Consider the following 27,954-nt stretch of genomic DNA (forward strand, 5'->3'; position numbering starts at 1 on the left):
ACTGTGAAAATTACAGGCAGTTCTTAATCAATGGAATGAGATTAAAACTTTACATAACGGGGAAGAAGCACCGTTTTTTGGCGTCATAATTACATTTTAGGCAGTTAGCTTACACTCTCTGAATCATCTTATGATACCCAAATCCCCAGATGCACAAGATTTAATCACATAATAATACAAGAAAAAGGGAAAAAAAGAGAAGTATTCCAAAGCAATGTTGTGATGTACGAGGGTTATGTTCTGTAATGATAGCTTGTGTAGATGTTCTTGATTAGGATGACAGTACACAAACTACTGTTACAGCTTCTGTTGCATATATTGATAAATGTATTTCATCTAATTCTTACTTCCAAGATTGCACCATTGTCTGATTTTCCCCCCTGTTAAATGCAATATCAGTTAGTTTTGTATTCAGAAAAGTGTTAGTCATTCTGAACATCGTAGGCACATGTTCACTGCGCCTCATTGTATCCTCACTCACTCAAAAGCAGACTTGAAACGTATACATTATACATTGTTGACAACACATTTTCTCACTTATTCAAAGCATGTAAGTGAACATCTGCCCATTTGTGTGTGAATACACCACTTTTAATATAGAGTGAATAATGATGGATAATTACATCCACACACATTTTGCCCTGAGATTTAAAAAAATTACAGCATTTCGATGTTAAGATCCAATCAAACATTGCATCTTCTAAAACAAGACTTGTGGCATTCTGCATTCACTCTTGTTCTAGAAAATAGCATCTAGAGTAAGACTGCATTGAATCTGTAATAAATATTTAATATGAATGAAGTCTTATATGAAATTTTAATCTTACTTCTTCAAACAGTCTACATGAATGCGTTGTCTGTGTGTTATAGGCTGCTACTGTTGAGAGACGATCAATGCCTCCGTCCGGCTACATCACTCACACAGTCAGTGCACCCAGCCTTCATGGCAAAACGGTAAGTTTCTCAAATAAACATATGAAATGTGAATGTGAATTTTAAAGGTTGTATAAACTTGTTGTTTATACATAGCTTTTCCATCTCAATAAGTCAGTGACTCGGGGAATATTTCTCTGCTATGAGTGAATTTTGATTGCTATAAACCAGTCATTAATAAGTCTTTTTTTGTTGTTGTTCTTGACCAGTTGGCAGTAGCCTATGTTGTTGTCCTCCTGCCTTTTGTTTCAGCACCATTCATCCTCCTTATTTTAGCTGCAAATTAGCCGTCGACTAAACAATTTGCCAATTAGTTGTGTGAAGTGACCTATAGTATTTAAAGAAGAGCAGTCTGAGCGAAGCTTTTGTGGTTAGTATTAAGATTTGCTAGATTGAATCTCTTGTGATGCATGTGACAGCCCGAGGAGCTCACTCTGCTCCTTATTCAGCTGCGTCGCCATCAGGCCAAGATGGCTTCCGCACGTCAGCAAACGTTAGCCCAGCTCCAGCGGCTCAATGGTCCCAAAGATCCTTTCCAACACAACCACCTCTTCAGTGCTACCACCACTAGCACCAGTCCCCTCCTCAGCGCCGGCCCCTCTCCCGTGTCCCATGTTGGACACATGGGCCTCTCGGCATCACTTGGCCCTTGCAACACCCAGGTGGGGGCTAATGCGGCACGCCTGCCTGTCTGCCCCTCATTTTACCAGGGACTCATAGAGGTTGCCACTAAAAATTGTGCAGGGCTGCATTAGTCTTAAATCATGAATACCATTTCAGTTTTATAGCTTATTTTATACACATAACTCTTTAATTTGTTCCTAATGTAATGCATTATTAGCATTTTCTGGCTCAATATTTATGCGCATTATTTATACCACTGTGCAAGGTAGGGTCAGTCAGTTTGTCTGTGGGAGGAAGCTGAGGTATCCAGAGAGAACCTGCACAGGTACAAAAAGGTTCTGGGTTTGAAATTCAAATCCAGAACTGCTTTTTTGTGTGTGCTAGGAATCAGACCACAGTGTTGCCCTGTAGAAAACAATCCTAATTAAGATAAGTGGTTACAGTCAAAGGAGCTTGCAAAGAAAAGCGTCTGGACTTCTTTAAGTTATAGTCTCAAACACGCCATCTTCTCAAGGGTATTATACTGCCTAAAAATACTTTCATTGAACTGAGGCTTTCAGTGTTCACCGATACTCATATCTCTTACTTCCATTCACATCTAAACAGTCTTTATACTGTATTGAAAAGTTACCAACTGTAAAAACATATAAAATCTGAAATGGTGATCAAGAAAACTCAGATGATGAATGAAGCCCAACCAAAAGACTCAATAAGTATCCTTATATTAGTGGCAACTTCTACTTTAAAGTTCCTTTGCTTAGCATCGAGAACCATCTGCCTCTTGTCCATGTGCTGTTCTTGGCTGGTCAGTTTCCATGTCGTGCTTCTACTGATACTGTTCATGGCATGTTGTGTTGCTCTCTTTTCGACGTCCACAAAGCCATCCCATGCTTTAGCAAACTGGCAACCTGTGGATGTGTTGTTCAGCTTGGTCCTCTGATGCGTGAGTCTTATTTTCGGCTGTATGGAAGTTTGCTTCTTCTACTTCTTGCTTCTATTTTACTTTTGAGTGACACGTACGGGCTGAATTCAAAGCTGAATTCAACAATATCTTAAGATCTTCTACTTCTTCTAAGAGATCTGGTTTCTGCTCGTCCTGTGATGATTGCAACTTCTCTGATCATGAAATAAATGAACACATTTTTACTGTGTGTCTCAGTGTATTGTGGTGCATGTGTGCGTAGACGTATAAAAGCAAGTCACACACATCATATTTGATACCAAAATCTCCCGGGATGCAAAATTAATAGTTTCTGTTGCTTCTATAGATTGATGTTTCAGTGGATTGTTTAGTGCCTGTTGGCACACATCAGTAATCCAATCTTGCATATTTGTCATCTTCTAGGCTGATGACACCTATATGCAGCTGAAGAAGGACTTGGAGTATCTGGACCTAAAGGTGAGAAAGATAATGATGGACAAAGTTGATCACCTGATTCCCGTTAGCTATTTTAATGAATCTTTTCCTTTACTTTAAGTGTTTTTTTCCCTTCAGCTGCGCCTTTCTGATTTGAAATGTCTCTAGTGTAATCTAACACGCGTGGTGATTCTTACTGACAGCCACTTCCTTCACCCTTGTTGATCTGTTGAGCGGAGACAGCTACAAATGTTGTAGCTACAAAAGGAGATGTTCAAGCATCTGTGTGGGACCAAACATCCCTAAATCCTTGCAGTGATCTTCTAACTCTTTGAGTGGTTTTAGAAGCATCTCACAAAAGCAGCCGCCATTTTGTGATTGCGGCTCTGTGTCTTTGTGATTTTTGACTCCCAGATCAGAGCTCTAGAGCCCCTGATCCTCGCAGTTCACAGTTTACTACTGCACTGCACTGCTGGGCCTCTCAGGCCTCTAATGAACGTAAGCTCTGTGTATGCGCGCATGTATGTCCAGTATGTGCACTATATTAAAAGATGTAGAGCTGTGTGTAGTATGGCTGTGTTTGTGGGTGTGATTCCTGCTCGTGCATGTTTGCTTAGTGTTCAGAGGGACACAAGCTCAATAGTCTGTGTGTATGGGGTGTGTGTATGTTTAGACGTTTAGAGAGTGTGTGTTCTAGAAAGACCATCCCATTGCCTACAGCACTGCATCTACAGCTTGAACTGAATATGATGTCTTCTGTCCATGTTCACACAACCCCCTCCCACCATGTGGCGATGTTGATGGCGCTGTTAAATAATGGGCATGGGATGGCTCGGCAGTGCATGTGTTGTGGCTGTGGCCCGGTGGTTGAAAAGCCAGCTGCTTCTACCATCGTCTCTGAAACGCTGCACCTCCTTGACAATGATGCAAGGCTCTACTGTGTCTTGTTTATTTATTTGTTTGTTTTATTTAAAAAAAGGGAACACACTCCTAAAATAAAATGAGCAAAACAGGAAAAACGTCTAAACATGAATAAAAAAGAGCTGTCACCAGTGAGTTTTAGTGTTAAACATGGTGCACATGTGCTATATTCTGAGATTTGTAAAGCTAGCGAGCGTAACACCAGTAAACCTCACAGTGGGCACCTGAAATTCGCTCCACGGCGCATTCTTCAAAGATCTGTTTTTTCACGAAAAAAAAAACCAGCAAGTGGAAACCGATAAGTCATTTTGTGCAGAGCTTCAAAGTCTCCATAGCCATTGTGTTGTTCATGGCAAGAGCTGATTTTGTGTGGCAGAAGTCTCATACTGTTATGTACACAAGGCTTAGGGAATGTGTCATAGATAGCCTGTCGCAGCCCATAATAGTTTGTAGCCGGTCTCTGTGTTTTGCATTTCCCTTACTTCAGCACAGATGTACCATGGAGTCGTACACTTCTTTGTTTGTTTTTTACCACAACACTAATATCTTAAAATATTAATTTTGGAATTTCCAGGTACTGAAGGAGTCAGGAAAACCTGTCAAGGTTGCAGAAAGTGATGTGGATGTAAGTACGAGCTTGTTGACTGCACTAGAAAAAAAACATAAACAAAAATACACTTTAGACTCTGTGATGAGGTTGTGTTTGATAATTTTCAGTTGTTACTTTGATGTCTCGAGAACTTTTTAACCAATCGGTGAAAAGCGTGTTGGTTGGACATTTCAGGATGCTGTAGGTTTTTTTTTGTTATATGTTTCTATTACAAACTGCATTTACCTGAATGAACAAAGATATACATATATTCAAGGACCTTTCTATTTGATGCATATTCAGAATATTCATAAACAGGTTTAATGTTTTTATGTAATAGATGAAACACTCAAACACTCATTCGCTGCCTTTCAGCCAAGGGAACACTTAATTCTAGTTTCTTCTGACTGTTGTGGTTCAGTTGGGAGAAAAGTAAGGGCAATTTAGGCAAAACAAAACATGGATCCTGTGAAAAAAGTGTGGGTGGACACTTAGATTTCAGGAGAAAAAATCTTGCGGAGAATGTTAATAGTCAAAAGCTTTGAGTCTTTCAGTCTGATAATTCCCTGCAGCTTTTCAAACCGTCTTCGTTTTCTCTTATGAAAGTATTTCTCACGATTTACTTCTCACACACAGTTTATTTAAAATTTATGAGCATGTTGTCTGCAATGAATATTTGAGGAGCTCCAACAACAACATCGCCATGGAGACAACTTGTAGATTAATAATTTATTCAGTGGAATATAAAAACCAATGTAGAGTGTAAAAGAAAAAACAATATATACAGAGAGGTACTTTGTTCACATTAAGATTTTCACTTTGAACCTTTTTATATGCATGAAGTGATCCCACCTTTGCTTTCAGTTCAATCAGAGATTAATTAACAAGGCTCTGAGAGTCTGACACTGTAATTAAACATGTCAGGTGGGTTGCACTCACTTTGTTTAATTGCTTCACTCACAGTAATTCTAAGTACACCAAAACGAGACAGCGGAGTTGTAGGGCTGCAAATCTCAAGTGTGCTAAACCCATATGCATTAAAATGGACGTATACACAAGTATGTGTGCCCTCATGTTACTATAATGCTCACACATGCTTACGCTCAGAGACGTTTTCATTCACTGCACCTACACAAACAAGAGGAAGTTGTCAATTAAGCAAATGGGCCTCTTAATTACCAGAGGTCAAGACGCACATACACGCACACACTTTGGTGAGCACTTGAGGCATTTTATCTGTGAGTGTACAAAGGACCCCCCTTCCATTCCTTTCCCTGCCCACTCGACTCTTTGTCTCCATCTGCAGGTGAAGTTGAGTCGGTTATGTGAACAGGACAACATACTAAAGGATCTGGAGGCGAGGATCAGCTCCCTGAAGGACGACAAGGTACACAGTAATAGTTAGAAAGACTTTAAGCCAGCCATGCCAGGACATTCTACCCGCTGTAGTCAGTCAGATGAGTCAGCCTGATTCTGGCTTATCAGTCTGAATGGAAGGTGTTACAAAATTCTAGGAAATACTACATAAAGTGCCCCATACTGTAATTAGTTGAAATATATTTGAGTTTAATAGCTTAAAGCAGCTGTCAAAGTATGTGGCAGCACACATCAGAGTCAAAACAAGTTTCCTGCTAAATGTAACCTTCACTGTCATAATTAGGAAAGTCGACTGAAGTAGAGACAGACGCTTTATTTACATCAGCATTTACTGTTACAACCCCACATGAAAGTACACATTCCTCATCAGATTCTGAATACAACAAAGTGTTATTTGCAAAATAATGTAGGGCGTGCAGTTAAAGTCTGACCATATACAGCTCAGGATCTACTTTAATGAAAGTCAGTCGGTATCTCATGGCAGCGCAGCTCTGTGGAAACATGCTGCCCCCTGGAGGTATTTTAAAATAGTCATCTGCTGAATAGTAAGTGTCCATTTATAGAACAGCATTCTACAAACAAGCCAGGGGTCGGTTGCTCTCTGTTCATCTCATGCTGATCTCAACCTTGTCTCTTCAGGACAAGCTGGAGAGTGTATTAGATTTGTCCCATCAGCAGATGGAGCAGTACCAGGAACAACCAGCTCATGCCCACAAAATTGCCTACCAGCAGAGGCTGCTGCAGGAAGATCTGGTGACGATCAGGGCGCAAATATCCCGCGTTTCCACGGTATCTATGACTGAGTGTTATTGTATAAACACTCATTTCACAGTCCACACATAAGTCTACAAATGCATTTGTTTCAATGCTTGCAGCTGCTTGTTATTATGTGCCATATGTTTAACAGTGTGCTTCTAATACACTTTGTGTGTGTATACAAAGTGTGTATACAACTTAACAGGAAAAAGCTCATGGCCTTTATATCTTACATGATACCGTGTAGATTAATTATTTATTTATTCATCGCGTTATAATGTGCTCCATTATTGACTTATGGGTTTTTGGTTTGTATTGTTTTTTTTATGCGGGGAGGCTAAAATGGGCATGTGGGGATGGATGACTGCAGATCAAACCTCCCTACAGGCACAAATAAGAGAACCTGAACCCGTTTACCGTGGGACTATGTATTAAGTCTTTCTGCATGTGTGTGTTTGTTTAATGCAGGAGATGGCACATGCCTGGGAGGAGTACAGCAGGCTTGAGAATTCAGTAGAGCAGTTGAGGCTAGCACTGCAGGCACAAATGAACCACAGCTCCACCTCTCAGGTAAAACGTGTTACTGCATGTTAGAGCGGAGCCAATCTAGTTCTGGATTTTCAGTTAAAACAGGCATTTACTCATAGCCTGGATTTTATATGGCGCTTCTTTGTTTTTGAAGACTATTTTTATTTTTATTTATTTATTTTTTTTGTATTTTGTCATCACTATATTGCTCGAGTGCAGACTCTCACCCTCGGAATAAAATAGAAACATTGCATCAGCAATTTTAGAATTGCAACAATTTTTACATAGTGTGTGTCCCTCTGTGTAAAAACAGTTTAATAATATGCTCAAACATAAGTGAACAACTGAAGAGCAAGCAGTTTCATGGCCGGGTGTGGCCTGTTTAATAGTCTTTCTTTTTAGTATTAATCAATAGGTCAGTTGTGGTCTAGAGAATTGTTGATGCAAGTAGAAGAGGGCATCTGCCTGAAAAATCACGAGTTGGTAAATTCTTAGAAGGGAATGCACAGACAACACAACACCACCAAAAGACCTGCAAAATCAAATCGAGAGCTAAAGTGGAAGACAGTAGAACATTTTCCTTGGTAATAAAAAAAATAAGCCCTTTACTAGATGTAGCCAAGTAAGAAAAGCCCTTGAGGAGATGCATATGCATGTACTAGAGATGGACCGATCCGATATTACGTATCGGTATCGGTCCAATACTGACCTAAATTACTGGATTGGATATCACAGAGAAATAAAAAATGTAATCCGATCCACTAAATATCAAAAAAGCTCCTCACAAAACTTGCAACACGGCGTAACTCGGCTCATAACCGTAGCACGTCGGAGCAGTATGCATCACGTGATAGAGCGGCTGTGTGTATTTGTAGCCTCGCTACCAAACCGGCATTTCATCTCCAAGAAAGTTATCCCAGAGAGAAGTAAAGCAAGTGTGTAAGTTCATCTCTGAATGTTTGTAAAGCATTCCAGTGTTAAGCTTAACAACCGATATATGGAGCGACTGCCTCTTCTCTCTCCCTCCCTCTCCTGTTACTACTTCAATCATGAAACTGATTAATGATCAGCTGATCGGCTTTTCTGTCACGAGTCCGTCTCTCTTCTTTGTTTTTGGCCCACTTCGCACCAGAAAGAGGAAACCAGCTGCTGAACAACAGCAGCAAGAAAGATGTTGAATCTATTAAATTATTCTTGAAAAATAATTTATTTCTGTGCATTTTTTTTCACACTGCATCAAATTAAAGTTGATTACTTCAATTAAGCATCACGAGGTGGGGGGTGGGGGGTTCCTTTTTTTGCTGGGGGTTTGCAACCCTATTAGTTAGGTTGATTACTCTTTAAAATACCAGAATAGGGAGGATGGTGCAGGTTTAAGTTTATTAGATCAGTGTTGCTGAACTATGAAATATTTTGGGTGCAGTGTATTTTTTGCATACAGGTATAACAGAATAGCTTTAGTGTTTTTTGTTTATTTTTAAACTTGAGTTTGAACTTATACAAAATACGGCAAGATATTAAAAAAAACACACTATATCGGATTCATATCGGTATCGGCTGATATCCAAATATATGATATCGGTATCGGACATAAAAAAGTGGTACCGTGCCATCTCTAATATGTACACATGTCATATGTATGAGCAAAAAACTTTCAAGAACAGAAATATACCTTACCTCCACACCCTTTTATTTTTCTTTGAAGTGCTGGGGCACCGGTTCAACATTTACTGGTTTTAGACATTTATAAAACTACAAGAAGCAGCTCATCTCATTTGTTTATTTTCCAGTCCAGTGCAAATTAGAAGGAAAACATCCCAACAATGACCTAACTACAGTTACAGGCCCGATTTTGTAAATGAAGATGAGGCCAAAATGAAACCACATCAAATATGAGGTGAACTGAGTCGGATTCCTTCTGCTGATTTTGTCTTTATGTTGTTATACAGCAAGAGAAAGCTGAGATGAAGCGCGAGCTGTGGAGGATTGAAGATGTGATGGCCGGACTGAGTGCCAGCAAAACCAACTACAAGATTACCATCGACTCTGTCCAGAACCCAGGTAGAGAGCCCAAAACCAGAGCACTCAGTGCAGGGACTGGTAATGATAACCAGATAGGAAGAGAGTCATTAAGATCCAATAAAGGCCTTGATCTCAACACACCTTGTAGGTGTATAGCTAAAAATGGCCACATGGTCTGATATTTAGTATTTTATATTCTGTGCATATTGTGCTGTAATTACTATTACAGTGAGTCTGACTATGTCACTGACTTTCACTCCCTGTTCTTCTGCTTTCCAGTCAAACTTGGATTGAAACTGTATTTCTCTTACTCCTTCTCTCAGTGTAAATGAATAAGAAATTCTTCCCGTGCCTGGGTGTAAACCTCAGTGTAAAACGTCTTATATTTAAAATCTAAATTCTGATTTCTCTGCATTCACACATCCCACCAGAGAGGAAATTAGTGCCTTCAGTGTCAGAACCAGCAGTGCCTTCTCCCAGTGCAGAGATTCAGCCTCCTCCTCGCAGCTCCATCCCAAACATCCACTCTTATACTTTGCCTCACAGCACTGTGCCAAAGTGGGTGAGTGCCACAGCTCTGCTGGTAAAAACGTCAGAGTCAGCTGAAAGTTAACTTTCACGAAGTTGCTGGATTTAGTCTAAATGAAATGTTATCAGCAAAATAACGGTGCTTTCTTGTCCTCGTTGCTGCACAGGCAGAGGACAGTGCCCCACCCAGGCCACCACTGCCTCGCCAGTACGACTATGAGGATATACCTCCTGTGGTTCCGCCCCTCCCCAAAGAGGCCTCAGTTATCCGCCACACATCGGTGCGTGGGCTGAAGCGCCAGTCAGATGAGAGGAAGAGGGACAGAGAAAGTGGGCAATATGTTGTCAATGGAGACTATAAGGTACGCCGCCATTTACTCCCTGTTGTTGTGTTAATTCTGTGTGTATTTTCTCTACAGGTTAGATCAGTTAAATATCTCATTTTATATTGTTCGCTGCAGCCAAAGAAGTCTATCCAGTCCAACTTCCTGTTTAATCTTTTCTGGTTTCAGACTGACTTGCGTTCATACCTGAGTGAACCAGAGCTGCCAGGAGTAAACCACCACAACATTGGGTCTGACACTGACTATCAGTATTTCTCAAGTAAAGGTATCTGAAAAGTAATGTGTAAATGATATATGGTATCTGACTGGAAAAGGTTTCCTGCTGAACTTGATTACACAATTTTAAAGCAGCCAGTGATTTCCCATCAGCATTGTGTAGTCTAGTTACAGTATATTTTAAATACCATGAAAAGTCCTGGCTACATACATATTTAAAAATACAGAATAGAGTTGTGTTATGATGGGATGGAGATGTAAAAGATGGAGGTGTAATCATAAAAAGATTCAAAGAGGAAGTGTGTAGTGGAAAATACTTATTTTAATAAGAAACTAAGATGAAGTCTCTTTAGACTTGAGTATTCATCAGTTAAAATTTGAAACATGCTCTTATTAAATGGTACATGGACTGGTACTTACACAGGGCTTTTCTACTCTGACTACTCAAAGCTGCTTATCTCGCTAATAAGCCTTCCTTTAGTTATAGAATTGTCATCATTTGGAGGCTGATGTTTGACAGTGGATGATTATCTGGAATTTAATTAACATTTTTAAAATCTAAAATGTAACATTTTTAAAAATAAAGAATCTGATTTTGTAAACAGTTTTTACGTTTGCCAATTACATGAAGGCATCTTTTAATGTTGATTCTTTTTATAACACCTGACCCCTCAGACAGCACAACATTTGTATATTAATTCAAGTCCATATTCCTAGTAGATACTCCATAAGAGATTTCAATGTTTTCATTAAATTAATTTACTGCTCTTGTTATTTTCTTGGTCTGTCAGGCTCCTCCTCTCGACAGAACCAGTCCAACTCATCTCATCTCATCTCATCCTACGTCACCCTAAGGAGAGGACTTGGGAGCTCTGCAGCAAAGGTGAGTAAAGACAATAAACTGGACAAACTCAGGGTTGTCTGTTTTTAATAGCCTGTTTTTTTTTTTTTTTGTGAGTCCTGTTTTAATCTTATGTTCAATTACGTGTTTGTTTTTGTTTTTAATATGATATGTCTGCAAACTGACACCACTGAAAAGTCTCTCACTACAACTTTCTCCCAGTTTTGTCACTCGGTTTGTGGACCATCTGCGTGAGCAGCAGAAACAGATTTTTTGCATCTGTATCCAGGCAAATTGATTTTTCTTTTGCATTTACTACTTCTGCTATTTTACTGTTTGGTTTTGTGTCCATTTTGTTTCCTGCCACTTTTGATCTGTCTTATTGGTCCAGACTCAGATCTTCGAATGTGTCCAGTCTAACTGATATATTTGGCAGTGTGGATGAAAAAAAGCTTTCTTGATTAGGTCCAGTTAGCACCGTGTGAGGACGAATGATTAGTCAGTCAATGATTCTGGTGGGATAGAAACCACTGTAAAGCTGTAAGATGGATATTTTAAAGCGCCAGTGTTTGCTTTCTTTCAGCAGCTGTCAGCCATGGCTACAGGTTTAACTTTGCTCTACTTCACTCTTACAATCTCAATAAAAAGCAGCATGTTGGCATGGCTATACATCTAATTGGCTTCATAGTAAGGTGGATAGTTGATCTCTAATGATTGGTTAGGGTGGACTGTATCCTCTCCCAAATGGAAACTGTTAGAGTGGATATGTGGTCTGAGTGAAGATAGAAACTGGGATTTAAGGGTGGGAATTCAGACTTCTTCTCTTATAGCACTAACCAAACATCCCCATGTCATACCAAAGCTTTCCTTGTTCTGTTTTTTCCTGCCTTTACTAACTAGGAAAGACCTAAGAGTGCCTTGGAGTGTCTGTCATCAACTTCCGAAGTCCTGCAGCCCTCGAGCAGCCAGGCCAGAGGCCGAATGACTGCGGAGGAGCAGCTGGAACGAATGAAGCGCCACCAGAAAGCGTTAGTTCGGGAGCGCAAGAGGAACCTCAGCCAGGGCGAGCGTTCCAGCACGGGCCTGTCTGCCTCCAGCGTCACCGCCCAACGCTCGTCGTCCTCCTCAAGGCTGCCCTCGAGCACGTCCGACCCTCCAGCCTCCGTACGTTACTCCCAACCCCACCGCAGCAGCAGCAGGCACAGGGAGCACCACCTCCACCACCAGAGCTGATATGCCACGCTCCCACCCCCAGCCACATAATATACTAGTGGAAATGCTAACACACTAGCACTGCCTGCCTTGTGTAACCACTAGCCACTGATGGTAGCCAAAAGCACTAACAAGCTAAAGGGCGGGACTGACTACAGCTGGCTAGCTAGCGTGGATAATACTATAAGAAGAGTTGGAGAGAAAAGGAGCACAGGGGATTGTGGGTAATGCTTGGCTAGTTTCAGACCAGAAAAAAAGATGCCCTGTCTATTTTATTTTATTATTTAAAGGTTCAGGTGAAAGTGAACTTTATTTCCACTGCTCCCTGGTGGGACCTCACTGACACAGTTCTGAATGTAAATCCATTGAGAAGAGGAGTGAGCTGAAGGCATCAATCTGCCTTCCTGTCTCAGTTTTAGTCACCACAAAGTAGAGAAAAGAATCCATTTATGTACATCTACATACTGTGTACTTGTACACTTTTATTTATTTACTGAGTGATATTTTCAGTATACAGCTGTACAGTTATATTTTGTAGAGATTTGGTATTTAGAGCATATAAAAGAGTGAGGGAAAATGTCAGAAAAAGAAAATATACATTTTCAAGTTGATGAAATGAAGACAGATGCAATGTTACAAAAAAAATCATGATCCCGCCTCCCTGCTTTCTTTTCTTCACTCAAAATCCAAGTGCCTTGTTATGTTGACGATCTTTTTTGCCTTTGTCCTAAATGTACCTCCTTAGTCAGCATTTTAGCTAATCATGGTGTGTTTACAGCATGCGTCCCCACTTCAGAATCATAGATTATGTGCAATAGCAGAGTTTAGTCAGGAAGTTGTGGGGACAGTGCTGGTTTTTATCCCTAAAGGAAAACTTTGACATTTGACACTTAGAGTAAATCTAGCTTACAGCTAGCTGTGCCCCTTGGTCTCAGTGAAGAATACCGTAGATGCTAATGTGCTTGGATGGGAAAAAAATATTGAAGCTTAAAATGTCAAAGTCTTCCTGTGACACACGATAACTGCCGTACTGGTGTTATGATAGCAGACTAACCAAATGTTTAACCACACAGCTGTGAGAGCTGCCTGTAAATCAACTACATTTCCCATAAACCCTTGAAATCAAATTTTCCTATAACAGTAAGCAATACATAGCTTGTCACCTTCTGCTAATCATTTTCACCCTTTTCAGTGCACATGATGATGATAATAATGATATCGATAACAATAATGATAATGCCAGAGTATATTTTATTTTTATGTACTTCACCAGCATTAGACATGTTTATTTATACATCATTTTTTTAACTACATAATTACTTTTTAGCTTTTGACTGTGTTTCATAATTACACTGACATTTTTAATGTTGGAAAAGAAAGATGGCCTGTTTTGTTTTTTTATAGAGCATAATAATACATGACTGGATAAAGCAACTGGGCTGAAATGCAATAAAAAAATATGTGTGTGTGAACAAAAAGTGGACAACTTTGTCACAGGAGATCTGTGGGAAAATTAAACAACTTTTAGTGATCTGAGGCATTAATGTCCTTAAGAGAGGGAAAAAAAGAAATTTGTCTTTATCAGATTTACAAAGATGCATTAAAGAGATTTTTTACTTATTTTTACTCCGTGTATTGTTGACACATTTCCTGCTAACGTTTGAAACAAATAACCCCTGTTACTGTTGTTCTAGTTATGTTCCTTCAAATGGCACAGCTGTCCACTCCTTGTTTTCAGTCAGATATTCACCCCAAAAGCTCTTCTGCCATATTGTCTTTATCTTTTCACACCCACATAAAGCCTATCAGATCAAAGTGTGGAGTAGTAACACGAGGATGCTCAGTTGGAGAGTAGAAATATAGTAAAGAACTTAAAGAAGTGAATTGCTAATCGCCACCTAATTCTGTGTAATCGAGAAGCAATGCACAACTCTTTCCCCTTTTCTTTTCTATCATGTAGAGATTTGCACTTGACAATAAAGAGTTTCTTGCTTCTGAATCTGTTCTTCGCTGTGTTCTTCCTAATCCGGTGGGGATTTGAGGAATCTGTGCCTGCATGGTCTTCTCTTTTTATCTCTGTCCTTCTGTGTGCGATTGATTCTCCTGAGCACAGCAAGGCATGGGATGCAGTGTTTCTCAGAGCATGTGAAAGCACCAGCAGCTCAGACCCTGCTGCAGGCTACTGGAGTGGGAAGGATGCATGCATGGCTTTGATGCTCCTTGGATGATTACTCTCAAGTACCTCTCACCACACACACACACACACACACACACACACACACACACACACACACACACACACACACACACACACACACACACACAAAGAAGAAAGGGCAGATCCAGAAACATACGAATCATTTGGCTGTCTTGTAGTTGCTTGTGGTTACAATGCTAAGAACAGTCTTTTCAAATTCTTGGGTGAACTTGCTGTAATTACTCCTGGTTACACGAGTGATGTGATTATGTTTGCCTCTCTCTGTCTGAACCACAGCTTAATGCAGTAACATTACACAGTAGAGTAGAGTTTCTTTGTGTAGTCAGTCTTATCCTGCACAACATTTTTATTTTTATTTTTTTGTGGAACCACTACTTTTAGCAGTGTTGCTTAAAAACATGTTTCAGTGACCCAGATATTTAAATTTATTATTAATTAATTTATACATTTTTGTAATTTTAAAAATTTTAATCTGTCAAGTTACTTTTTTACTAATGCCTTCATCTCTGAAAAAAAACCATTACAGCCTAAAATAACTTCTAATATGTACAACAGCTGATGCTTTAACTTTAATCTTGCAGTTACTGCAGGAAATCTGACCTGGAATCATTATTTATAAACACTGTGTACATCAGATTTGGCTAATCTGTCATTCTGATAATAATGGTGTTAATATTTAACACGCAAGACTGTTCCTTAACTTAACTAAATGATTCAAGATTCTATTAATGATAAGAATAGGGTTTTTCCCCCCTCCACAGTGTGGTAAGCTTTTAATTCTGACTCGTCCCCCTTGCAGGTGTTTGACTGGCAGGAGGAGCGACCTGTGGCAGAAGGTCAAAGCGATGAAGGGTGGAATCCAGTCAAAGAGAGGGGCAGGATCCAGTCAGATGAGTGGGTGACAGTAACAGCTACACGCATAAGAGAGGTGGATGTGGAACCTCTCGACTATGACCTGGATATCAGCCGAGAGGTACACACACATGTGACTTCAGTTAGAAGCAGCTCAGTGAGAAAGTCGCAGCATCACTAATACAGAGGTTTCTTCCTGTCAAAGAGTTTGAGGCTTGGTCCTGAAAGTTCCCTGACATGATTTTTGCTGTGATTTGGTGTTTAATGAAAAGAAAAATTCATTTGAAATAAAAATCTCTACCTTTCAAACCACAGACCAATGTGTGTGACTAACTGTTTGCCCAACATGCAGCTGTCCAAACCAGAAAAAGTTCTCATCCCCGAGCGCTACATTGAGTCTGACACCGATGAGCCTCTTAGTCCAGAGGAGCTGGAGGAACGTGCCCGTCGGGCTGAGCGAATCAAGACCCTGCTGGCCAAATCCAGGTAGATGGTGCTCATACCGAAGTTATACCAGTTGAAGGAATTTAGGGGTAAAGATGTCGTTTTTTTTGCACTTGGATATATACCAGGTGGGAGGTAAGGCCTTAGTGGTAATACATCAGATACATTAACACTTGTTTGTGTGTGTGCGTGTCATTCTGTCTGTAAATATGGTAGAAGGAAAGGTTCAGTGTAGTTAGGGGAGCAGAGTGGGGTCAACAATCCACTGAAATTATCCTTAGGTCTTCAAAGTCAACTTAATGTTTTATTGGTTGACAAAAAGCTTTTTAACTTAGAAACTATGATTCTGTGCTGTGTATTATCAACACATAGAAAGTACTGTATAAAGATTTTAAATACATCATATTTTATATCTCACCTCTCCTTCAAGGTCAAATAAGGTCAAACTTTCATAAAATGTCTTTTATCTTAAAAACTATGATTAAAATTCTGCTGCCTTTGTTTGTGTTTGCAACATGTAGGAAATGATACTGGTTTATGGGGACTCTAAATATCACATTAGAGTTTGCATCCAAATATCATATCACATTTGACCTCTAACCTCACTTTTACATTTCATGTCTGCCTTTCTTTTAACTGGACCCCAAAATGCGTAACATCTTTTAAGAAAGTACTGTCAAAGGAAAGAGAATGAATCCAATAAAAAATAATAAGGTTTGTGCTCTCTGAGTGCTTGTTATTAATAATCCCACAATCATTATACGTATTCAAAAGGGAAATTAAGTACTGTAAATGTACCAAACATCTCCTGTGTGCTTTCTGAATAATTTCCATAACTGTTTTCATGGTCGATAGGTCCATAAAGCTTCTTAGTTCAAGTGTGCTGTTCAAATCAACACTATATAGTCAGTCTCATTTGTGTCCTTTTATGCAGTGTCCAGAACATACAGCCATCTGCACCGCTGGACTTCACTGAGCTGGATTCAGCTCTGCAGCAGCAGGAAAGGATCATGAATGTGTCCCAGATGCTGGCTTCAGAGGCCTCGCGCAAGAGCAAGCTTGTTGCAGGTTAGTTAGACAAACATCCACAGCAAAGTTTTTCTCGACTGCACTTCTGAGCCTTCATGAACACATTTTAAATACCTTAACTTTTACTAGAAGCGCAAGTCATGCCTAAAATGAGACCACTGCAAAGTAAAGGCCAACCAGAAGGTCCTTGCTTTGCCGAACTATCCAATAAACCTCAGTTATCAAATGTGAACCTGATAACAATTCTCACAGAAAGTACAAAACAAAATCCTTTTTCTCGAGTCTCTCATCTGTTTTCGTTTGTGGCTGCCACTGTAGTTGCCTATGGTTACAATCAATTCTTGTTTTACTCATGGTTTAGTGGTAGTGGTAGACTTTTAGCAGGAAAAATCTTAGATCGACATCTCAGTCTGGCAAAGTGTGATTTTTTTCATTGTCCCTGGTGTGTAGGGACTGAAAGACTGGAGAGCTGGTGAGCATATCTGGTCCAGGTACACCTGCCCTGACCTCCAGTTCATGTTGTGTGAATTTATTGTGTCTGTTGTGTGTATGTCTAAGTATATGTTGTTTTGTCAGGGTAAGGAATGTGCACAGATTGGTGACAAAAGTTCTTGGGTTTTTTAAAAATCGTTATCTCTCCATTTAATACTTTTTCCCTAGAACATCTGTGGACAGTCCTGGTTTCTTTATTTCTGGGTGATATTCTATCCAAAGAGCCCCAGGGAGCAGGTTTCACATTGATATATTTGACTTCTATAATAAAATGTGTCTGCTAACCAAAATAAAATGACCCATTTTGAGCCTAAAAAAAGCCACTGTAGCCCAATGAACTCAAAGCTTGGATTTCCCTTTAACACAGTGAGAGCTCAGTGACAGCTGCTGACAAAACATGGCTCATAATTTATAAGTTATTCATAATTTATTGTAAATTTCTTGGCTGAATCCTCCTTTTAACTTTGAACTCTGCTGGAGTGAAGGGAAGCAAGCAGTTCATTAGAAATTCAAGGGAAATTGTTCCAGAAGACCAATTCGTTGATCAGTTGGAGCTCATCTCTAGTCAAAATCCGACTTTGTGAAACCTGCCAGATATTCCCCATCGGGAATCATTTCGAATGAAGTGGAGATGCTGCTTTGGTGAAACCATTGTGGCCTTTCTGATTCCAGTGGTGTTTTGGTACAGGTGGGCTGTTGATCTTTAAAAGCAGTTGATTGAACTGTTTGACCTGCATCAAACAGTTCAATCAAATGATGTCTTTTGTTTGGTTTTATGTTCAAAGTAATGTCGATAGGCACCTGATTCAGGGCTCCTCCACGTATGCATAAACTGTTTACAAGGGACATATTTTTTGAGGGGAAAATAATCCTACATCTTGTTTGCTGGAAATATGTTTGTATTCTGCACAGAATAATCTGCTGTGTAGACCTCAGGGTGGTCCTGTGGCCTATTGCACTGGGACATTGGAGACTTTGAGTCGTGAGGGTTGCTGGGTGGGTCCTCTGTGGATTGAGCATATTCAGGTGCCTCCCACTGACACTCAGATTGGGATTTAGGAAGCGTTGATGTTGGATCAGCGCCTTTGTTTGTTTTGTGTAATCTTTGAAATGTTCCTGAACAGTTTTGTGGATTTATCACTGTTAAAATCTGTCAGTGTTTTTATATATATGTGTATGTGTGTGTTTTGGTAATAAAATATGAGTGCAGTAAAATCTACTGATGAAACAACTTTTCTTTTTCTTTCCTCCAGCAAGAGCTACTGCAGACCACTGATCCACAGGAACGACCGGTGCAACAAAACGGAGCCTTTGTGAAAGGAGCTTGAACTGGAAGGATCTAATCATTGGAAGTGGACTGATTTACATATAACAAATGCCTTTTTTTAATGATTGAGGACTAAACACATTTTTTCAAGAGTTTTTCATTCATATTTCTGAAGTGGTATCAGGTTTTCTTGCTTCTGCAATTACACTGCACATTTAAGTAATTATTTTTAACACAAGTTAGTTGCTTTTTTAAACTCTACATTTACTTACCTGTACTGTTGACATGAAAGTTTTAGCTGGATTTCATTTCAGCTGGATTTCAGTTTTAAATTGCAGCGAGATCACTTTGACCATTATTTATTGCAGTGTTTAGCTTCATGGGCTTCGTATACTTTCCCAGCACTGTCACTTGATGATCCAGAACCCGTCAGTCATCACAAAAGCATTAAAAAATAATACAGTTTAACACATTAAAAGAAGTTATTACAAAAATAAATATTAAGATTGAAAATGTTTACTTGTCTTTTTTTTTCATTTTTAAAAAATATTATTTTCTGGATATATATTCATCAACTTAAGTTGAATAAAGCATATTAGAGAATACATATAAACATAATCTAATTTATTTTCCAACAATATTAAGCCTTCGTGGCAGATGGGCGCCCCTCGCTGAGCCCGGTTCTGCTGGAGGTTTCTTCCTGTTAATAGGGAGTTTTTCCTTCCCACTGTTGCCAAATGCTTGCTCACAGGGTGTCATATGATTGTTGTGGTTTTCTCTGTATTACTGTAGCGTCTTTACCTTACAAACTTAAGGCTTTGGCGTGTAGTTCTGATTTTACATTATATAAATAAAATTGAATTGCTTGGTGAATAGTGCAGTAGACCAGGACTCTAAGACCAGACGAGCCAACCTGAGCACTGCCTGGATTGACTAAAAGAAAGCTTACGACTCACTACCCCACAGATGGATCCTGGAGTGCTTGGCACTGTAAAAGGCTAATAGTATGCCGATAACATTCATCAGGAAATTGCTGGGACTGTGAGAGACCAACTCCAAGGCAATCACAGAAGTTACTATGAAGTGCAGAATACACCAAGGTGATGCACTGTCTCTACTGTTCTGCACAGGCCTCAACCCCTGAAGCTAGCTCGTCACTAAAAGTGGATATGGATATAGATTCAGAAGTGGAAGGACCATCAGACACTTTCTGTACATGGATGACATCAAGCTGCATTCCAGGGAGACATAAACGCACTGATCTATATCACCAGCTTCTACAGTGAGGACATCAGAATCGAATTTGGACTGAATAAGTGTAGACAAATTGTTGCAAAGGGAGGGAAGATAATGCGGAATGAATGCATGCTAGAAGGGAGTATACCAGATATACAGGACAGCTACAAGTACCTGAGTGTCCCACAGGCCAACAGGAATTCTAATGAAGATGCATGTAGGTCAGCCACAGCCACATATCTCCAGAAGGTAAGTCAGTTGCTGGGAATCCAGCTCAATGGCAGGAACAAGATCCAAACCATCTGTGCAGCTCTACCAGTCATCAGATACTAGCTGGAATAATAAGCTGGGCACATGACGAGATGGATGCCACTGATGCCAAGATATGAAAACTCCCGACAATGCACAGAACTCCAGCACCCTGAGGCTCTAAGAGCAACAGAAGGAGGGAATATGTGGGGAGTGTCAGAGTCACAATACAAGATGAAACGGAGCATCTACGAGTACATCAGAAAGATGAGCTGCAGACAGATGGTGATAAGGAACAAGAGGAGGAACTCTTGTGGAAGCCTATCCCTGCATGTAATGTACCATCGACAGACAGAGGAAGTGGGTGACATCAAGAAATGCTACCGGTGGCTAATATTTTTTATATATGTAAATAAACTTAGCACAAAAGTAAGGGGGGTTGCACCCATGAAAAATGTCCCAAATCTTCTCAGCCAAACCAATTATTCTGCTATTGACTCTTTTGGTGTTTATTAGATTGGATGACTAAAGTCTGAAGCAACAAGACACATTTGTTTGTGGTTGACTGAATATGCAAAATGACTCTACTGGTAATCTTTTAATCTGAAATGTATTTATTTTTTTCCTGAAGTAGTCTTCCCTCTGTGGATCCTTAAATCCTGGTACCTCAAACAACACAGTCACCTAGAATGCAATTTGCAGTTGTGGGACTGGTGGTAATCCAGATGTGCACAGAGCAACAGGTTCCCCTCCAACAGATTTGTCAGAAGAACATCCACCAAAACTTGCTCTGAAATACAAGACCAGACAGCCCCCACTCATCCAGGCCATCAAATATCAGCACAAGTTTATTTGCCAAAATCTCAAATTCTTGTTTGTTTTGAGGAAGCTATAAGGAGTTGGATATCCTGGTTAACCCGCCCCTCCGCCCATGCAAGAGCAAACTTTTACACAGAGAGTTTTTGCAATGCCTGCAAGTAAATATGTTATCACCATCACATTTGTTCATCTTATGTCATCACTCTCCTTGATGCAGCCTCAAAATGTCCGTCCTCGTGTTCACTGTTAACCGTTTCACCAACTGCATGTGTGATGTACAGCTTGGTATACACTTTGTTAGAAATAGAGACCAGCTTTAACCTAATAGTCTTTGCTGTTTGGAGCCTACTTTAGCTGAGATTGGGTGAGAGGCACAGTACATTCTAGATAAATTTCCAGTTATGAGTCATCAATGAGTGGAAATTTTGACCTCTTGGTGGCAAAACTGCAAGAATCTCCTGTATCACCAGTGTATTTCCCTTGGGACTAACATTTTCCACCATCCAATTGGTTATTATCTATAACTGAATAATTACCATGGCATGAATTGAAGAAACACCCCGGTTAAGGTTTCGTTAAAGGGGATTTACAGTTATAGGACTGTGCCTGAAAATCACAGAAACCATGAAGATTTATTCATACAGAACACTGAGAAGGTATCTATATCAACTGACATGTTTCTCTATTTCATTTGGAAGAAACCATCACAAGATGGGTACACTGGTCCCTTTATGAAGAATGTGATTAGCAAGGATACTCAGGCAGCCTGTGCTGTTTTAAAGATGCTCAGTTGGTGCCAAGGAGCCCCGGAGTGCCAAGTCAATATTTCCAACACCATCACCCTGAACCACTGACACAAGGCAAGATGGATCCATACATCCATGCAGTGTGTGCCGAATTCTGACTATACCATCCAGATCGCGCAACAGAAAGCAAGATTCATCCAGAAATCCTCCTTCTGTCGTCCAACTTTGGTGAGCCCGTGCTAGAATGTAGCCTGCGTTTCCTGTTCTTAGCTGACAGGAGTGCCACACAGTGTGGTCTGCTGCTGCTGTAGCCCATCTGCTTCAAGGGAGGGTTTGACGTGTACCTCCGGAGATGCTCTACTGCATCCAGCACAAAACGTTATCGTAATAACTCTGCATTAGGACACAGGCCTGCATGTGGGCCTGAAAATCCCAACCAGTATTTTCTACACCATTCTCTTCACTGATTTTACGGACTTCTTTGCGATCCACTCTGACACCAGATTTCTTCACTTTTTAGTCACATTGTGACTTTTCATTATTCCATAATAGATCAACCAAATCTGAAAACAATGAAAATTTAAATCTTTACCCAAAATGGAAATTTTAAAGTTTTCTCAAATGAATTATTGGAAAACAAATGTGGTGCAGTTTTGCTGCTCAAGCTTTAATACTGATGCCCAAAACTGTGGATAGAAAAAAAAAACGTGCTGAAGAGAGACAATATTTTGGTTTTACATTGAGACACTTAAAATGAGTGTAAAATTGACTTGGCTGCAGTTTTGAACAGAATGTTCAAAATGTATTTTTCAGTCCTATAAATCTCATATTCCACCACGGTTTTAACTGAAAATGATTTTTATTGGTTTTCAAGAAAACACAAAATTCTCCATTTGTATACCAATCAAAACTAATGCCAGGGAATCCTGTTTCATTCAGCACAATTCATGGCAAATGCAGTGACTGTTAAAATGTCCAAACGAAATAAAAACTTGATCATGTGGTACTGCCACTCAGCCTGCAGACTTCATTCTTTGACGACATGCACACCAGAGTGTAGTCTAACGATTGGCTCTATGATGGATGACGGCCTACCGTTCAACATTTAACACCAAAACTTACAAACATAATATTACAAAAACTAATTCCTCCCTGCCGGTCTCATCAGCATTACGAGGATTTCACAAAAGCTGCTTTGTAGTCGTGTTTCAGTTCCTCGTTCCTACTGTCCGGGCTGGTTTCAGACTCCTCTGAAGTTTTTTCTTCCGGCTCAGGATCGCTGCCTTTGTCCTGAGTTTCTGTGGACTCTTCCTCACTGGTGGACTTCTCTGACTCAGCTTCTTTTGTCTGTCCATCCACTGGTGGTGAAGGGATCAACTCTGGCTGGGTTTCAGACTGAGGATAAGAGAGCCAAAATATGATTTACTTATAATTAGTATTAGTATGATATTACCAGTGTTGGGGAGTAACGGAATACATGTACCGCCGTTACGTATTTAAAGTACAAAATATGAGTAACTGTATTCCGTTACAGTTACCGTTTAAAAGGGTGGTATGTAGAATACAGTTACTTTGATGAAATAAACTGATTACAGGACGGTACTTCCCTGTTTCATATTGTGGCGGGTCAGGACTGTTTGGGTTTTGTTTGACAGCTGTGTTCTGTTGTTCCAGGCGGCAGCGTTACGGTTGCCATGGTTACAGGGTGACTCTCTCTCTGCGTTCCTGGGTGAGAGAGGCCTTTTTGTTGTTGTTGTGCTAAGCTAACAGGCAGAATGCTACAGATATAGCTCTAAAGAATGTAGCATCATGGGCAGTGTAGTCCGTGCTGCAGGGAGAATGGACTGCCATACACGTTATGTGTCTGTAAGCGAGGGAGGGAGAAAAAGGAAAAGTACGAGCTTTCATCGAGCAAAAACGGGAGCTGGAAGCATGTAAATATAATAATAACCACTGCAGCCAAGAAGAGTGCCTGACGAGCCCAGCTGTAAGTAAGCTATTAAGACTCGACTGTACGCTGTGTTCGTGTTTTCCTCCTCTCTCTGTCTCTCGCAAGCAAAGTTGACCCACACAACAAAGTAAAGCTATTTTTCGGCTACGAGCCCGACACGGAACCCACGGTATTAGTCAGAGGTCCCTTTACTACGGTACGGAGCCGCGGAGCTTCAGTAACAGTAATAAATCACAGCAATAGTACATTCATGTAGTTATAAACAGCATGATAATATATTAAGTAATCCAAAGTATTCAGAATACGTTATTCTCATTGAGTAACATAACTGAATACGTTACAGAATACATTTTGGGGCATATATTCTGTAATGGAATATATTTTAAAAGTAACCTTCCCAACACTGGATATTACTTCTGTTCACATGGAAGCAGGTTGCCTGGTAACAGAATATCCCAAAAGTCCAGAGTGTAAACAGATGTGCCTGCAATTTGGCAGATATTTCTGCCAAATTGTTTTGTCACAAATTATTATCAGCAATGCAGATATGTCATTTTTAAGTGACATGAAATAATTTAATTTCATGTCACTTAAAAATGATTTGAGTCATCCAAAGCATTGCCTGTTTTGTCATCTGAGATCCAGAAGAATAGCAAACTAACCAGTTAGAAAACTGAAACAAGATGCTTCTGATATGCAGCTGTATTGTATCTTAACACAGCTTACTACACCAGTCATCCACATCATAATAACCACTGACTACTGACGTGAATAACACTGAGCATCTCCTTCGAGTGCAAATTAGGGCTGGGACTCATTGGGTATTGGCACTGAAGTAATAACAGCAACATACTAACTGCATCCCTCTGTGGCTCTAAGGTTGGTTTCAATACGTTTTTATGCTTAGACAGTGAAAAAAAGATATGTAGATTTTACAGGATGCGCACATAATAAATTAAAGGATTTAGCATAACATCCAGTTATAATTAAAAGTAAGTGTTTCTGGATCTACTACACCTTTGTTTTCTGCCTTTTTTCTATATAGTCTAGCATGTATGACCCCTCACCTCACTGAAACCCAGACCACAATGTCTCCGGTTGCGTCCTGACAACTTCCCATCCATTCCCTGCTGGTACTGCAGCTCCAGCTGCTCATTGATCTTCTGATCTTCCTGACCTGCAGAGGAGACACCAGTCACAGCAGGCACAACCAGCCAGTACAGCTCTATCCAAGAATGGATAGACCTGTGCGGCGGATGTGTGGTAGCAAAGCCGATTTAATTGTTTTGGGCGTAAGGATGACACAGCATGTGTGAGAGGTGCAGGATGACAGTTTGCGAAAGCAGAGCTAATACCACATTTTCCAAAAACTAAATAACAAGCTTACCGCTGCGGAAGTGAGATGTTGACTTGTGGTCACCAATGACAAGACGCCCAGTGTGTTCTTTCTGTAAAACAGCAACAGTCCCACTTTACCTTAACTGTCACAACTTCAGGCAGTGAAGCATGAAGTAACAGGGCCTATTTTTATTTTGCTTTGGTCTGTGAGTCTCCAATAAAATGAATCAAAACACAAACAAACCTTGCCCGCGCCCATCAGCCGTAAAAACTTTTGTTTTCTCTCATCGCTTCCCAAATCAGCAGAGGCCCACTGTGTACCCCCATCCTGCAAAGGCAAACATTCTCATCATGTGGATGTTCAAACAAGAGCATCAAGAGCCAGATTGAATCAAAAACATGATTCTGATATCATTACCTTTAAAAAAAAAAGAAAGATTATTTTGAAACAGTTATAAATGTTTCTGATCAGCAGGGCTAGACGTCCCTTTTTCTGACCACACCTCAACTCACCTGTTTTTTTTGTTGTTCATTAATTATGAATTAAGTTGTGCATTATCTGCAATCCTGCTTTCAGTCCTGTTTTCATTAGTTTAGTTTATTAGCATGACGCCTGAAGCATTTTCCTGTTTGTTGCAATTTAAGCCACTTTTCAAGAAAAGATGCAAAGCATTTGATGGCTGAAGGTTGTTACTCACAGACAATAAACATGGCCTTATATTATATCACTACAGCGTCATTATTTTGGGATTTTGCAGCTTTTTTTATAATATGCTCTTGCTGCACCACTGAGGTTTCTGTGAACCTAAACTCATCTCTGTTCACTCAGACATTTCTGTAACACGCTTTGTACCAGTGAAAGGGGAAATTCTAATGTTTTTCATTCTTTTAATTTTATATTCTATTATCGTCTCGTCTTTTGCATGTTTCATTTTTAAAAATTTATTTTTTTGTACGGGATTTATTCTGTAAAACAGTGCAATATGAAACAAACAATGCATGTGTTATTTATCAATAATAGTAATTAAAATCAGGTTCAAATAGTGGTGACTTACACGTATCTCCATCGACAGCAATAAATGTGTCATAACTTCTTTTTTTTTATATACACAAAATGATAATTACCCAACAATGACACCACAGTGACTTTAATATCTAAATAAAATACATAAGTAAATATTATCTGCTTACATTCGGGCCAAAACAAAGAGAAAACATAGTAAATATTATATCGTAGTTCATGTAATATAGTTTTGAGTCATCCTAAAAAGGGGAATGAGTTCAATAAACTTTCCTATTCTAACAATCACGCTTTGAATCCCAGCGTTAGCAAACCTGCTACAGCGACGCTAGCCGTTCCCTGGTGGTTCGTAGCTCTCGCCCAGGGCTAGTTTCGTTTTTAAGCGTTTTACTCACTTGACTGGGAGACGCCGATCGTTTTGTTCCATGCCTGTCCTCTGGAGAGCTCATTGTGAACGAAAACTTTAGAAAAATATCGACAAAATATCATGCCACCTAGCAAAAGCTAGCAGGCTATGTCAACAATCCTGCTATCCCCACTTCCTGTGCAGTCTTCTTCGTTTGTGTTGCTGCTGGTTGTGTCGACTCTGTGCCGCCACACTGCGGAGAGTTCTCCTCACAACAAAAACTCGTCATCAAATCTACTTAGCGGTTATTTCCTGGTCTCTCTCTCTCTCTCCCTCTCTCTCTGTGTTTAGATAGAAACGTAGCACAAAAAGTGAGGCATTGTTGTAACAATGCTTCTTGACAATAAATCTTATACTCCTGGAAAGCCTGTTTACCCCCCCCCCTTAAATGGTGTTATCACCTCTGTCAATTGTCATACACATTTACAACAGTCAGCCACTTCCTCCTCATGTTGGTCACCAGCTTGGTCACACTGCTGTGGTGTGGCATCCCATTCTTCAACTAGCATTTGTCACAAGTCAGCCAATGTGCTTGGTCACTCTGGAATAAACAGCACACCCAAACTGCTCCCACGAATGTTCAGTAGGGTTGAGGTCAGGACTGTAGGCAGGTCATTCCATCTTCTTCACTCCCCAACTCTGGAGGCAGCCTCTGGTAAACCCCGCTCTGTGGGGACAAGTGTTGTCATCCTGGAGGATAGCATTTGGCCCAATACTGCAGAGACCATATCTCTGCAATATTGGGCCAAATGATTGCCTCTGGTTGCAGAATCTAATCTCAATATCTCTGCATTGAGATTGCCTCCTGTGATGACAAGCTTAGTTTTTCAAGTGAGGGAGATGACGCCCTACACCATCACACTGCCTCCATCAAAAGTTGTTATGAGCCTTGACCTGTAGAAGACTTCCTGCGGTTCCTAAGTGCTCACAGATTGAGGGAACAGTCTTTTTGTCATGTCATTTTCTTGGGATGCCCACTTGAGGGCCTGTTTCTGTCATCCCTCCTTGGAACTTGTTCTTTAATCTGGAGATGGTCCCCCCCCCCCAGAAGTTGGCCTATGGCAAGGTTTTCAGGGGCACAACCCAGCTACTCAACTCTGCTGCTCAACCCACAAATGCAGTGGAAATAAACAGGCTTTCCAACTGTATTTGATTATTTAATGCCAAGGAACATTGAAATAATAATAATAATAATACCAATAATAATAATAATAATTTTTTTTAAAAATCCGCTCAACATAAAGTTTTTGTTGTATTATAATTGTATTTTATAATTAAATTTGGACAAGCTGGTCTTACCTCTGAAGTCAGAAATTAAATAAACATTCAAAAACTGGAACATTTTTTTCTATTCATCAATGAAAGTAAATACCTGTATTTTGCGATCTTAACAATAAATAAAACCCCCAAAGTGTTCTGCTATTTTTCTGCTTTTTGAAATTTCAAACTTTGAAATTTCATGGACTACAACAGCAATAGTTATTTTAACATTAAACATATCGTTTTGATTAAAGGGCATACTATTGGATTAACTATCCACTAACATAAAAAAAACAAAACTATTTTGGTAATTACCAATGCTGTTAATTTTAGGCCAGATATAAAATAAAGCTCACACTGAGTGGTTTCTAACATATT

The 27,954-nt window shown here is 39.9% G+C and overlaps 2 protein-coding genes across 9 annotated transcripts in view; one reads left to right on the top strand and one right to left on the bottom strand.

Annotated features, from left to right (window-relative positions):
- Positions 1-19,031, top strand: part of LOC102214496 (pleckstrin homology domain-containing family A member 7-like) — a 143,403-nt gene extending 124,372 nt beyond the window's left edge. For 4 of the 8 annotated variants that reach the window (XM_013910433.1, XM_005731497.2, XM_013910436.1 and 1 more), the window contains 18 exons: positions 871-954; positions 1,353-1,595; positions 2,903-2,956; positions 4,410-4,460; positions 5,731-5,811; positions 6,441-6,590; positions 7,026-7,127; positions 9,035-9,146; positions 9,539-9,669; positions 9,803-9,997; positions 10,148-10,244; positions 10,987-11,078; positions 11,937-12,200; positions 15,266-15,439; positions 15,671-15,804; positions 16,697-16,830; positions 17,242-17,282; positions 18,537-19,031. In XM_013910433.1, coding sequence (XP_013765887.1) covers positions 871-954; positions 1,353-1,595; positions 2,903-2,956; positions 4,410-4,460; positions 5,731-5,811; positions 6,441-6,590; positions 7,026-7,127; positions 9,035-9,146; positions 9,539-9,669; positions 9,803-9,997; positions 10,148-10,244; positions 10,987-11,078; positions 11,937-12,200; positions 15,266-15,439; positions 15,671-15,804; positions 16,697-16,830; positions 17,242-17,267 — 2,124 coding nt within the window. In that variant the 3' untranslated portion in view covers positions 17,268-17,282; positions 18,537-19,031. The remainder of the gene's footprint in view (positions 1-870; positions 955-1,352; positions 1,596-2,902; positions 2,957-4,409; positions 4,461-5,730; positions 5,812-6,440; positions 6,591-7,025; positions 7,128-9,034; positions 9,147-9,538; positions 9,670-9,802; positions 9,998-10,147; positions 10,245-10,986; positions 11,079-11,936; positions 12,201-15,265; positions 15,440-15,670; positions 15,805-16,696; positions 16,831-17,241; positions 17,283-18,536) is intronic. The other 4 variants (XM_005731503.2, XM_013910438.1, XM_013910435.1 and 1 more) reach the window with 3 other exon arrangements.
- A 3,409-nt stretch (positions 19,032-22,440) lies between these two features.
- On the bottom strand, positions 22,441-26,519 carry cunh11orf58 (chromosome unknown C11orf58 homolog). The gene is made up of 5 exons (XM_005731504.1): positions 26,306-26,519; positions 25,134-25,217; positions 24,939-24,999; positions 24,619-24,728; positions 22,441-22,995 (listed from the first exon to the last, which is right to left on the bottom strand). The coding sequence occupies exons 1-5, from the start codon at positions 26,357-26,359 to the stop codon at positions 22,771-22,773; spliced, it is 534 nt and encodes a 177-aa protein (XP_005731561.1). The 5' UTR covers positions 26,360-26,519; the 3' UTR covers positions 22,441-22,770.
- Between the last annotated feature and the right edge of the window lie 1,435 nt (positions 26,520-27,954).

Source organism: Pundamilia nyererei, unplaced genomic scaffold, assembly GCF_000239375.1.
Source record: "Pundamilia nyererei isolate P.nyererei 1_Seehausen unplaced genomic scaffold, PunNye1.0 scaffold00043, whole genome shotgun sequence".
NCBI lineage: Eukaryota > Metazoa > Chordata > Actinopteri > Cichliformes > Cichlidae > Pundamilia > Pundamilia nyererei.

Coding starts and splice junctions, on each gene's coding strand:
- cunh11orf58 (XM_005731504.1), bottom strand. CDS start 26,359: ATGAGCTCTCCAGAGGACAGGCATGGAACAAAACGATCGGCGTCTCCC. Junction 25,218..26,305: donor GATCGGCGTCTCCCAGTCAA/GTGAGTAAAACG, acceptor TTGCCTTTGCAG/GATGGGGGTACACAGTGGGC. Junction 25,000..25,133: donor GGCTGATGGGCGCGGGCAAG/GTTTGTTTGTGT, acceptor GCTGTTTTACAG/AAAGAACACACTGGGCGTCT.